Source organism: Bison bison, unplaced genomic scaffold (genome assembly GCF_000754665.1).
Source record: "Bison bison bison isolate TAMUID 2011002044 unplaced genomic scaffold, Bison_UMD1.0 scf7180017864037, whole genome shotgun sequence".
Taxonomy (NCBI): domain Eukaryota; kingdom Metazoa; phylum Chordata; class Mammalia; order Artiodactyla; family Bovidae; genus Bison; species Bison bison.
In genome coordinates, this window is record NW_011494609.1 from 11,875,197 (window position 1) to 11,888,710 (window position 13,514).

At 42.8% G+C, this 13,514-nt stretch overlaps 1 protein-coding gene across 1 annotated transcript in view; it reads left to right on the plus strand.

Annotated features, from left to right (window-relative positions):
* The window catches only part of LCA5L (Leber congenital amaurosis 5-like), a 26,036-nt gene that overhangs the window by 196 nt on the left and 12,326 nt on the right, over positions 1–13,514 (plus strand). Inside the window, exons 2-4 of the mRNA XM_010834952.1 lie at positions 3–222; positions 6,644–7,158; positions 10,495–10,632. Coding sequence (XP_010833254.1) covers positions 3–222; positions 6,644–7,158; positions 10,495–10,632 — 873 coding nt within the window. The remainder of the gene's footprint in view (positions 1–2; positions 223–6,643; positions 7,159–10,494; positions 10,633–13,514) is intronic.

A 13,514-nucleotide genomic window follows, 5' to 3' on the forward strand; every position in this document is an offset into this window, starting at 1 on the left:
GCAGCCCAGGTTTTCCCAGGAACAGCGACGCTTCTGACAAGAGTGTTGATTATAGCAGATCTCGGTGTTCCTGCAGAAGCCCAAGCTCCCACTACGATTATTCCGAAGACTTTCTGTCTGCATGCTCAGAAACCACAGCTAGAAACAACTACTTAGAGAAGCCCACAGTAAAAGAAAAAAAGGAGAAGAAGTATAATGTTTCTAAAATCTCCCAACTTAAAGGTAAGAAGCAAAATCTCCCAACCAAGACCAAATTTCGGGTTATAATGACATTATTATTTAATGAACTGGTAATCGGGAGTGGCCCATATTCAGTTTTATTGTTTTTCCAGATTGTACCAGTACTTACAAAATTATAAGTATTACAAGTGAATTTTTTTATAGAAGGAGTAGGAAATAGAGAAATTAAGAATAATCACCAAATTGACAGAAAGCCCTCTTGCCCAGCTCACCCTCCTGGAACCCGTGAGTGAGGTTAGTTCCGTTTTTAGTTAACAGGTGGCCCTGTTACAGCGCACCACAGTACTTGGATTTCACGGGCTTCTTGCCTTTCATCTCAGCTGAAGAGGCAAGGTTTCAATCTCCAATGAAATGTAACTATCTGTCTCAGCACCCCACGAAGATGGTCTTCGAGTCCGGTGAGGCATATTGGCAAAGATGCTCTTTAGGAACAGGGCTGGTCAAAAGGCTGTTAATGTCATTTCCTTGCGGATTTTAAGAGTAGCAACAGCATCAGCTTCTAACTGTCCAAACTGGGAGTAGCTCTGCACCATCCTCGACCTCCTCACTTCCTGCCCCCCTTGCCTAGACTGTGGTTATTCCCAGACATGCAATGCCGGGCTTATAAATATTCCCTGTGTAGAAACCACTGCCACTCTTCTCCGGCTGGGACCATCAGAACTGGTGTCAGTAAGTGGCCGAAAAACAATTAAGAGCCTGTTGCATGTGGAGCACGTCCAGTGCCACATTCCCCCAGGGCCTGCCTCCCACAGCCAGCCTGCCTGGGACCCTGTGAAGAGCTAGAGTCTTCAGTTGCCCTTCTTCCCAGCTTCAGAGCAGGGAGTCTTCATCTAAGACCTGACTCTGGGAGCCTTAGGGAATCCTTTGCATTTTGTGTGTGAGTGTGTGTATCTGTGTGCATCTATTTGTGTTTGTGAACTTTCTAGGGAGAAGGACTCATAGTTTTCCTCCAGGTTCTCGAAAGGTTTCACAGCCCTTCCTCTGGAGAGGTGGGAGTCCTGCACCCACTGGCAAGGCCAGGGCAGAAGACCCTGCCAGGAAAAGGCTGAGCCACCAGGAAAGCCCGTCCCAAAGAATAAACCCCCCAAAATTCAGAAGTAGTCTGGCCCCCATGGGTTTATGACAAGAAATCATCAAACAATATACTACATCTTACACTGAGTCTAGAATTTCACAGAACTGTGTAAGAAGGCAGTTAGTGTTTATAAAATTATTTCTATAAGAAATAAAATGCATGTTGAGTTCTAAGAGACAATACAAATTTTTTAAACTGATTCCTCATTTATTTATTCCACAAATATTTATTGTGTCCTTTATGCAAGATACTTATTCATAAATTGGCAGCAGCCCAAATGAACTATCACTTCACAGTGGACTAGAACCTAAATTCCATGATCCAAGTGAGGGTTTCCCAGGTAAAGAATCTGCTGCCAATGCAGAAGACTTCGATCCTTGGGTATGGAAGATCTCCTGGAGGAGGGCATGACAACCCACTCCAGTATTCTTGCCTGGAGAATCCTATGGACAGAGGAGCCTAGAGGGCCACAGTCCGTTGGGTCACAAAGAGTTAGACACTGCTGAAGTGACTGAGCATGCAGAACCTGCTTGTTCTCCCTTGGGTACTCTTTTGTGTATGAATACTCTCAAATTATTTTAAATAAATCTTGGCTGCTTCTTTAACCCAAATTTTATGCCCCTGAAGATCCCTGTACCCCAATGTATCATTCAGTTCAGTCGCTCAGTCGTGTCCGACTCTTTGCGACCCCATGAATCGCAGCATGCCAGGCCTCCCTCTCCATCACCAACTCCCGGAGTTCACTCAGACTCATGTCCATCGAGTCGCTGATGCCATCCAGCCATCTCATCCTCTGTCTTCCACTTCTCCTCCTGCCTCCAATCCCTCCCAGCATCAGAGTCTTTTCCAATGAGTCAACTCTTCACACGAGGTAGCCAAAGTACTGGAGTTTCAGCTTTAGCATCAGTCCTTCCAAAGAACACCCAGGACTGATCTCTTTAGGATGGACTGATTGGATCTCCTTGCAGTCCAAGGGACTCTCAAGAGTCTTCACCAACACCACAGTTCAAAAGCATCAATTCTTTGGCACTCAGCTTTCTTTATAGTCCAACTCTCACATCCATACATGACCACTGGAAAAACCATAGCCTTGACCAGACGGACCTTTGTTGGCAAAGTAATGTCTCTGCTTTTGAATATGCTATCTAGGTTGGTCATAACTTTCCTTCCAAGGAGTAAGCATCTTTTAATTTCATGGCTGCAGTCACCATCCGCAGTGATTTTAGAGCCCAGAAAAATAAAGTCTGACACTGTTTCCACTGTTTCCCCATCTATTTCCCATGAAGTGATGGGATCAGATGCCATGATCTTCGTTTTCTGAATGTTGAGCTTTAAGCCAACTTTTTCACTCTCCACTTTCACCTTCATCAAGAGGCTTTTGAGCTCCTCTTCACTTTCTGCCATAAGGGTGGTGTCATCTGCATATCTGAGGTGATTGATATTTCTCCCAGCAATCTTGATTCCAGCTTGTGCTTCTTCCAGCCCAGCGTTTCTCATGATGTACTCTTCGTAGAAGTTAAATAAGCAGGGTGACAATATACAGCCTTGACGTACTCCTTTTCCTATTGGGAACCAGTCTGTTGTTCCATGTCCAGTTCTAACTGTTGCTTCCTGACCTGCATACAGGTTTCTCAAGAGGCAGGTCAGGTGGTCTGGTATTCCCAGCTCTTTCAGAATCTTCCACAATTTATTGTGAGCCACAAAGGCTTTGGCATAGTCAATAAAGCAGAAATAGATGTTTTTCTGGAACTCTCTTGCTTTTTCCATGATCCAGGGGATGTTGGCAATTTGATCTCTGGTTCCTCTGCCTTTTCTAAAACCAGCTTGAACATCTGGAAGTTCACAGTTCACGTAACTGTGTTGATGAAGCCTGGCTTGGAGAACTTTAAGCATCACTTTACTAGCGTGTGAGATGAGTGCAATTGAGTGGTAGTTTGACCATTCTTTGGCATTGCCTTTCTTTAGACTAATGTAAATAGCAAGCAATATATTTCTATAATTTGATTTTCAAAATGTGGATATTTCTTTCTTTTGTAGAAAAATTTACTTTCAGACTCCTTCAGTTATACCCTTCCTTGCTGTGATTTTTCAGTACAATGCCAAAACCTGTGTGCACATGGGTGCATGCTAAGCCCCTCGGTCATGCTGACTCTTTGTGACCCCATGGACTATAGCCTGCCAGGCTCCTCTATCCATGGGATTCTCCAGGCAAGGTTCATTAGTGGAATACTGGATGGGGTTGTCATTCCCTAGTCCAGGGGATCTTCCTGATCCAGGGATCAAACCTGCAACTCCTTATGTCTCCTGCACTGGCAAATAGGTCCTTTACCACTAGTACCACCTGGGAAGCCCACCAAGACGTTTTGTGATAGTCACTCAAAAAACTGGTATACCTTCTCTGAGATCCTCTCTCACTGAAGTGGATCAGTGATGAAAATAGCCAAATCTGAGCCTCAGAAGAGCTCCCAGTCTGCCTGATGCATGATCTCTGTAGTTCTGAGAAGGAAGAGAATAATTTAAAATAAGGTGTGTGTGTGTTTGTGTAAAGGTGACTGTGGATAACTGAGGACTTATTGGTGGGTAAGTGAGAGCTGGCTGTGGGTGTATGTGTATGAAAGACTGATCATTTCTAAGCAATGATGAAAAGGTTTTATTGTGGATCTTTATAACTATGAAGGTTTCTACACTTGCTCTGAGCTCAGAAATTTTAAAAAGGGGGAAAAATGGTATAGCCAAAAAGAAAAATTATTTTACTGCATTCATTTGCTTGGGACACCTTTTGCCCTATTGTCTTTGGGCAGAGGTGGGTGGAAGCCCTAAGGTGGGGTTGAGGAGGTATGCTTTGCGACTGATGCTGGAGCTGTGGAGAACAGGAAGGGGAAAGGCCTTTGAACCTCTTCCTACCCTGGTCCTTGGAAGAAGGGGCCACCTTCTTTAAGGTGACCTGGAAGAGAGAGAGGACCCAGCACAGGGTAGAGCCAGCACCAGCAGGAACGTGGCTCAGGATGAGGACCTGAACCAGACTGAGGGTGCCGACGGCAGGAACAGAATGGGACTGCGACACAAAGACGAAGATGACAGGACCATGACGGGGCAGGGAGGATGGGCACAGCAGTGTGACAGGAGGACAGAGGTGCTTTGAAAAGGAGGATGGGGGTGAGGGTGCACCTGGGGAAAAGGCTGAGGAAAGAGGAGAGGCTGGAGCCAGTGAAGCGGGGCTTGGGCTTAGGTCTGTTCAAAGAGCTTATTTCACTGTTTGTACTGGGAGGGCATGACTAGTCTTGAGTAGTAAGAGTCACTTTTTAACTAACTATGAACCTAGATGTACATGTTTTTTGTGAAATAATTTAAGTGTTTTAGCTTAGTAGTTTAACAACTAGGTATCTTAAGAGTAGTTTAACCATTCAGCTTTTTTAAAAAAAGGAAAGTGCTAATCGCTCAGTCGTGTTTGACTCTTTGTGACTCCATGGACTATAGCCCGCCAGGCTCCTCTGTCCATGAGGATTCTCCAGGCAAGAATACTGGAGAGAGTTGTCACCTCCTTCTCCAGGGGATCTTCCCAAACTCGTGATCAAACCCATGTCTCTTGTGTCTCCTGCATTGGCAGGCAGATTCTTCACCACTGAACCACCTGGGAAACAGATAGTGTGGTCACTGTGAAATCTGTGTGGTCTGTCACCCTCAAGATCCACATGCTTTATCCCCGGAAAGTGTCCTCTATCTCTGCTGGCTCATTGTTTCCATCACAGGCAGAATTGCCTTTCCCACCACGAGACCAAACACAGTGAGGCATGTCTCAAACAATGTGTCCTCACTTGGGCCAATAGCTCAGGGCTAAGACCCCAGTGACACTGGCCACTAAGAGCCTTTCTCTCTGCAGGATGAGGATCATACATTTTTAAATTCTAGAATCCAGTTCCAACTGCTCTTTCTCAGAATATAGGTATCCTGATATGTATACAGGCACACATATGTGTACATACACAGATGCACATATGAATATCATATAAACGCACATACCTGTGGGGAAGGGGCAAAGGCACACAGGCCTGAGTCTGTTTCACCACTTACTAGCTGTGTGCCCATTGATAAGCATCATCATTAAAATGGGATAATAGACACTACTGATACTATTTATAAAATAGATACTAATGAGAACATAATATATAGGGAATTCTACTCAGTGCTCTGTGGTGACCTAAATAAGAAGGAAATCCAAGGAAGAAAGGATGTGTGTACACATAGAGCTGATTCACTTTGCTGTACAGCAGAAAGTAACACAACACTGTAAAGCAACTATACTCCAATGAAAAATAATTTAAAAAATAAAATGGGATAATAATACAATGATGTTACATATACAGTTGACATACGCAAATTCAGTTATATGAGCTTGGTGTAATATCATTTAGATGCTTTTTGATTAAAATAGTTTCCTGAGCACAAACCATCTAACTGGTTAATTGAGTGCCTAGCCAAAAGCAACACAGGAAAAACTGCCTATGTTTGATATATTGAGAGATAGAATACTTATGTGAATTCTCTAAGCAATTTAATGGCTCTTTAAACATCTTTTTAAATCTATGAGACCTTCATATATAACTCTTGGCTCTAATGTTACCCTCTAATTGCCTCATAACATTTTGTTGGCAGAATTACGTCAGATAATCTATTACACAAAGCATTTAATTCAATGCTTCACATATGGGAAATGCTTGGTAAATGTTATTTATTCTTATGGTTTTTAGTTTACCTTTTATAATAGAAGTAAGTGCGGGTTTTAGAGTCAGAGAAGACCTGATTTCAATTCCTTTTATGTCACTTTGTGGTTATGTAACCATGGACAAATGACTTATAATCTCCAGCTATAAAATGGACTACTACTGACCTTAAAGGATTGCATTAAATGAGATAGCTAGACATAAAGTACCTAGCCTAAAGCACGAGTATTCATTCAGTGTTAGTTCCTTCCCCTTCTACCTTGCGTGTGTATGTGTATATGTGTGTGGGAGTAGGGGAGAAGAGGGGGTGTGGATATTACAGATACCTGCATACTTACATATCTATATGCATGATTGGGCTTCCCTGGTAACTCAGCTCATAAAGACTCCACCTGCAATGCAGGAGACCCTGGTTTGATTCCTGGGTCAGGAAGAGCCTCTGGAGAAGGGATAGGCTACCCACTCCAATATTCTTGCCTGGAGAATCCCCATGGGTAGAGGAGCCTGGCGGGCTACAGTCCATGGGGTCACAAAGAGTCGCACGTGACTGAGCAACTAAGCACATACATATGACTGTAGTAACAAACTGGATTATCTTCTTACACAGGCCAGAAGGAAATCTCGGTTAGAAAAAAGCACAGCTGGAATGTACCATTTCTCAACTCTCAGATCAGTGTGGCTGCTCAGCGACGTGATGCCATGATTCACCGCATCCTGTCAGCGAGGCTTCATAAGATCAAAGAACTGAAGAATGAGTTAGCTGATCTGCACCACAAAGCGGAAGCTACAGTCATAGAAAACCAGTTTCTGAAACAAGTCCAGCTTAAGCACTTGAAAGCTATAGGAAAATATGAGAATTCACAAAATAATCTACCTCAAATTATGGCCAAACATCAGAACGAAGTGAAAAATTTAAGGCAGCTCCTCAGGAAATCCCAGGGAAAGGAAAGAGCCACGTCGAGGAAGCTGAGAGAGATGGACGGTGAGCTTCTGAGGACAAAAGATGCCTTGCAGGCACTGCAGAAGATTTCTGAAGAGAACAATCTTCCAGAGAGAGAAGAGCTCACTCAGAGGTTGTCCATTCTTACAGCTAAGATGGAGGCAAACGACAAAAAGATACAGGTCTGTACTTCAGAGGCCTAGGAATGTTAAGGTTCCAAAAGCAATGTGGAGAGGGTGCACATTCATCATACTTGCCTGAGGAATGAAGCACTACTGAGCTGAGCACACGGATGGTGGTATCCGGTGGGGATGGGGTGGGGGCAGGGAAGGGGAGGTGCACAGGAGAAATAGCAACAGCCCCTCTTGTTGTGGACTGAGCCAGGGCTCCTTCTGTGTTTGTGTCACCCAACCTAACTCAGGTCCACTCGTCCACAGGCAGCAAAGCCAGTCTACTGACACTGTGCTGAAGTGCTAAAGGAAAGCACAGCATTTACTGCAAATGTCAAGCAAGGAGTCCAGTTAGTTAGTGATCAAAACACCTGAACTCCCTCAGTGGCTTTCAGGGAAAATTTTTTAAAGACAAGGTTTGGGGTGGTGTGTTATGTGATCAGTTCATGGATATTCTTCTTGATTGGTTGGTGGTGAGGTATTCAGGAGTCAGCGTCATCAATCTTCTGGTTCTAACCAGTCTGGGGTTTATGTGCTTGTGGGCAGCATGCAGTTAAACTTCTTCCACCTGGTGGGGGTTCAGTATCTGCAAAACAGCTCACAGGAAATGGCTCAGAATATTACCTATAGCCCTTGAGGAGGAACTACAAGTTCTTAACTTTAATGGCTAAACTATTATTATTTTGTCTTGTGCTGTGTTTAGTCGCTCAGTCATGTCCAACTCTTTGCTACCCCATGGACTATAGCCCACCAGGCTCCTCTGTCTATGGGATTTTCCAGGCAAGAATACTGGAGTGGGTAGCCATTCCCTTCTCCAAGGTATCTTCCTGACCTAGGGATCAAACCTGGGTCTCCTGCATTTCAGGCAGCTTCTTTACCGTCTGAGCCACAGGGAAACAAATTGTCTTACTTTACTATTTTCATTTCTTTCTGCATCTTCTCACTTCTCTGATTAAATTTGCTCTTTGGAACTCAGGCAAGTTGTAGGAGGCTAAAGTTTTTCTAAAGACAGGAGGCAGACGGAGGACATGTGGTGAGGAGGGGTCCCTGTTCCAGAAAAAGCCCCATAGTGTCCTGCTCGGTTACAGTTGGGCTCATTTATCTGGAAATGACCATTCTCTGAGACGCTCTGGCTGCCAGGGTTAGGGGAGTCTGTTCATATGCTGGAGGGCAGTGTGTTGTGCTATGTCGTGTTGTGCTATGTTGTGGGAAACCTCTCTTAGAAAGTGAGCCTCTGCTCCAAAGTGCTTCTGAAAAGATCACTTCCCTAAACTGTAAGTGCATCTCCTCACCCCCTTCCTTGTTCTCTCCCTCATCCATCTGTACAGTCATCACCACAAAGACCCATGTCCTGGAAACAGAAAAGTTTTCTAGGTAATATTCCTGGAGACAGATAGGGGAAAGGAATGTAAATCACTGAAGGAATGGATAGGTTGCTATTCCTCAAGGGTGCATGGTGGTTAAAAGCTTGGGCTTACACGGGGTGATTTGGGAGAACACTGATTACACTGGGAATTCTGCCTATTCTACATTAGGTGGTTTGGTCACTATGAACACAAAATGGAATGGACACAAATGGAATTAACTTACTCTTTCATTCCTTAATGGCGAAGGACAAGTATTTTCTATGAAATAGAAATCATTCGTGAAGTAGACAAGTATTTACTTGAAATAACAAGACATTAAGTTCATTTCAGCCATTTCTCAGTTATTTCTTTTTTGGTAAAAATCCTTCTCTATTTTCAAAGAGAATTTTCTCACATAAAATGGATATGTGAGCCACAGGACATAATGAGGAACCTCCTTTTTTACTGATGTAAATAGTGTACCAAGGTTCTAATGTTTGGCCATTCAGGTAGCATTGAATCCATCTTAGCATCTGTCTGTCATGTGAAAGTACATGTATTTGTATCTCATCTACATATTTTTAAACATATGTTTAAGTAGCTCATGTTTCTATGCTGCTGCTGCTACTGCTGCTAAGTCGCTTCAGTCGTGTCCAACTCTGTGCGACCCCATAGACGGCAGCCCACCAGGCTCCCCCGTCCCTGGGATTCTCCAGGCAAGAACACTGGAGTGGGTTGCCATTTCCTTCTCCAATGCATGAAAGTGAAAAGTGAAAGTGAAGTCCCTCAGTCATGTCTGACTCTTAGCGACCCCATGGACTGCAGCCCACCAGGCTTCTCCAACCATGGGATTTTCCAGGCAAGAGTACTGGAGTGGGGTGCCATTGCCTTCTCCGATGTCTCCATACTACAACCAAAACCAAAAAGAATTCAAGAACTACTTACCTATTTTCTTATCAGGAGCACTTGGTCATATAGGAGATTTCATTTGGTTTTAGGGCATTTGGTAGGGGGAAAACATTTGTGGAGCAAAACATGTAAGTATTTTTTTAGTGTTAATATTTTAGAAAGTGTGATTTTAAAGATTATTTCATTTCAACCCCATTAGTTTACCATATTTTACACTTTAATGAGAAAGTGTTAATGTTATAATGAGGGAATCCATAAAGGGAAACTTTACGGTAAAAAAGGAAAGCAAGGTCTTTTTAGGCCAACCTCCTATTAAAGTCCTGCTCAAACAATTCTCCAGTAAAACAGGTCTCATTCCAGAAAGGTGAATATGCAATAGTAAATCCTGCATTTTTATAGAAGGTTATTGGAGAAGGAAATGGCAACCCACTCCAGTACTATTGCCGGGAAAAACCCATGGACAGAGGAGCTGGTAAGCTACAGTCCATGGGGTCACAAAGAGTCGGACACAACTGAGCAACTCCGATACACTCCATTGTGCTACTAAGTCAGTCATTTCGCTGTCTCACATATAACCCATTCACACGGGTGTGGCTCTGTGAGGCCCCAGCATAATTTCCAACCTCGGTTATCTGAGAATCACAGTCCCACAGAATCATGATCTGCACTGATGCTGGTAAAGCTTTCAGCAAGAGATGCTTGAAAGATTTTCACAGAGTGCACTATATGCCAAGTTGCATAATACTTCATTTCAACACAATTGCTTAGGTTTAGTTTGAAAGTATAACACTGATTATACTTATTGATTTTCAGGCTCTGTTCCAAAAAAAAAAATTTCTTTTTTATCAAATTCCAGAGTGTAAAAAACATCAGACTGTAAACATGATATTTATTCTCTAGAGTTGGGATCTGAGATTTTGGGGCTTTGTGCTCTCTGTGTGTGTATGATAATTTTTAGTTCTAATATGTGTTCTCCCCACTAAAATTATATTAAAATCTTGAACTTTTCATAAGTGTAATTAGTTTCATTACAGTTGAAGTTTTGTATAATACTACACTGGTCACAAAGAGCTGAAATATGTACTGTTTTCAGGACTTGGAGAAACAATTGAGGCTGAACAATAAAGCCTTTACTCGGCAGCTGACCTTTGAGAACCGGAAGACCTTAGCAGCTCAGGCTGCCACAAAGACTCTGCAGATGGAAATAAAACACCTTCAACAAAAACTTAAGGTACTTTTTTTTAAAAGCAATATGTACGAAAACTTGTGAAATTCAGCTTCCAAAAATATCAGAGCTGTTGTTGTTCAGTCACATCTGACTCTTTGTGACCCCATGAACTGCAGCACACCAGGCTTCCTTGTCCTTCACTATCTCCCGGAGCTTGCTCAAACTCATGTCCATTGGTTCAATGATGCCAACCCACAATCTCACCCTCTGTTGCCCCATTCTCTTCTTGCCCTCATCTTTTCCAGCATCAGGGTCTTTTCCAATGAGTTGGCTCTTCCCATCAGGTGGCCAAAGTATTGGAGTTTCAGCTTCAGCATCAGTCCTTTCAATGAATATTCAGGACTGATTTCCTTTAATATTGACTGCTTTGATCTCCTTGCACTCCAAGGGATTCTCAAGAATTTTCTCCAACACAACAATTTGAAAGCATCAATTCTTTTGTGCTCAGGCTTCTTTATGATACAACTCTCACATCTGTACATGACTACCAGAAAAACCATAGCTTTGACTATACGGATATTTCAATTCAGTTCAGTCACTCAGTTATCTCTGATTCTGTGACCCCATGGACTGCAGCACACCAGGCCTCCCTGTCCATCACCAGGTCCTGGAGTTTGCTCAAACTCATGTCCATTGAGTCAGTGATGCCATCCAACCATCTCATCCTTTGTCGTCCCCTTCTCCTCCCGTTTTCTATCTTTCCCAGCAACAGGGTCTTTTCAAATGAGTCAGTTCTTCACATCAGGTGGCCAAAGTATTGGATTTTCAGCTTCAACATCAGCCTTTGTCAGCAAAGTGATGTCTCTGCTTTTTAATATGCTGTCTAGGTTTGTCATAGCTTTTCTTTCAAGAAGCAAGTGTCTTTTAATTTCATGGCTGCAGTCACCATCTGCAGTGATTTTCGAGCCCAAGAAAATAAAGCCTGTCACTGTTTCCATTGTTTCCCTGTCTAATTGCCATGAACTGATGGAACCAGATGCCATGATCTTAGTTTTTTGAATGCTGAGTTTTAAGCCAGCTTTTTCACTCTCCTCTTTCACATTCATCAAGAGGCTCTTTAGTTCCTCTTTGCTTTCTGCCATAAGGGTGGTGTCATCTGCGTATCTGAGGTTATTGATATTTCTCCCAGCAACCTTGATTCCAGCTTGAGCTCTGTCCAGTCTGGCATTTCACATTACATACTCTGAATATAAGTTAAATAAGCAGGGGACAATATACAGCCTTGACATACTCCTTTCCCAATTTTGAACCAGTCTGTTGTTCCGTTTCTGCTTCTGTTTCTTCCTGACCAGCATATAGGTTTTACAGGAGACAGGTAAGGTGGTCCGGTATTCCCATCTCTTTAAGAATTTTCCACAGTTTGTTGTGATCCACACAGTCAAATGCTTTAGCATAGTCATGAAGCAGAAGTAGATGTTTTTCTGAAATTCCCTTGCTTTTTCTATGATCCAATGGATGTTGGCAACCAGTTGATCTCTGGTTCCTCTGCCTTTCCTAAATCCAGCTTGTACATCTGGAAGTTCTTGGTTCATGTACTGTTGAAGCCTGGCTTGAAGCATCTTGAGTATTACCTTGCTAACTTGTGAAATAAGGGCAGATGTACCATAGTTTTTACATTCTTTGGCATTGCCCTTATTGGGAACTGGAATGAGGACTGACCTTTTCCAGTCCAGTGGCCACTGCCTAATATATCTTTAAATTACTTAAAGAATAGCTTTCTCAAATTAAGTTTTTCCCCTAGGAACATAAATTATTAGAATGAGTTAACAGCCTGATGAATATGCATTATAATTAGAAAAATTAAAACTCTATTTACAAAACTTCTGTTATCATTTTTTATCTCATCACATGAAGTAATAGTATTGTACCTTGTTAACACTTTCAGTTCAGTTCAGTTCAGTCGCTCAGTTGTGTCTGACTCTTTGCGACCCCATGAATTGCAGCATGCCAGGCCTCCCTGTCCATCACCAACTCCCAGAGTCCACCCAAATCCATGTCCATCGAGTCAGTGATGCCATCCAACCATCATCCTCTGTCATCCCCTTCTCCTCCTGCCCTCAATCTTTCCCAGCATCAGGGTCTTTTCAAATGAGTCAGCTCTTCGCATCAGGTGGCCAAAGTATTGGAATTTCGGCTTCAACATAAGTCCTTCCAATGAACACCCAGGACTGATCTCCTTTAGGATGGACTGGTTGGATCTCCTTGCAGTGCAAGGAACTCTCAAGAGTCTTCTCCAACACCACAAAATAGTGGCAAGTGAAATATGTCAAACAGAGAAAGACAAATACTGTATGATATCACTTAAATGTGGAGTCTAAAAAATACAACAACCTAGTGAATATAACAAAAAAGAAGCAGACTCATGAGTATACAGAACAAACTTGTGGTTAACAGTGGGGAGGGAAGGGTGGAGGGGTACTATAGGGGTAGGAAAGTAGAAGGTATAAACTAAGCTACAGGGTATAAACTAAGCTACAGCTCGATAAAGGACAAAAATGGTATGGACCTAACAGAAGCAGAAGATAGAAGATACTAAGTAGAGGTGGCAAGAATACACAGAAGAACTGTACAAAAAAGATCTTCACGACCCAGATAATCATGATGGTGTGATCACTGACCTAGAGCCAGACATCCTGGAATGTGAAGTCAAGTGGGCCTTAGAAAGCATCACTACAAACAAAGCTAGTGGAGCTGATGGAATTCCAGTTGAGCTATTTCAAATCCTGAAAGATGATGCTGTGAAAGTGCTGCACTCAATATGCCAGCAAATTTGGAAATCTCAGCAGTGGCCACAGGACTGGAAAAGGTCAGTTTTCATTCCAATCCCAAAGAAAGGCAATGCCAAAGAATGCTCAAACTACCACACAATTGCACTCATCTCACAT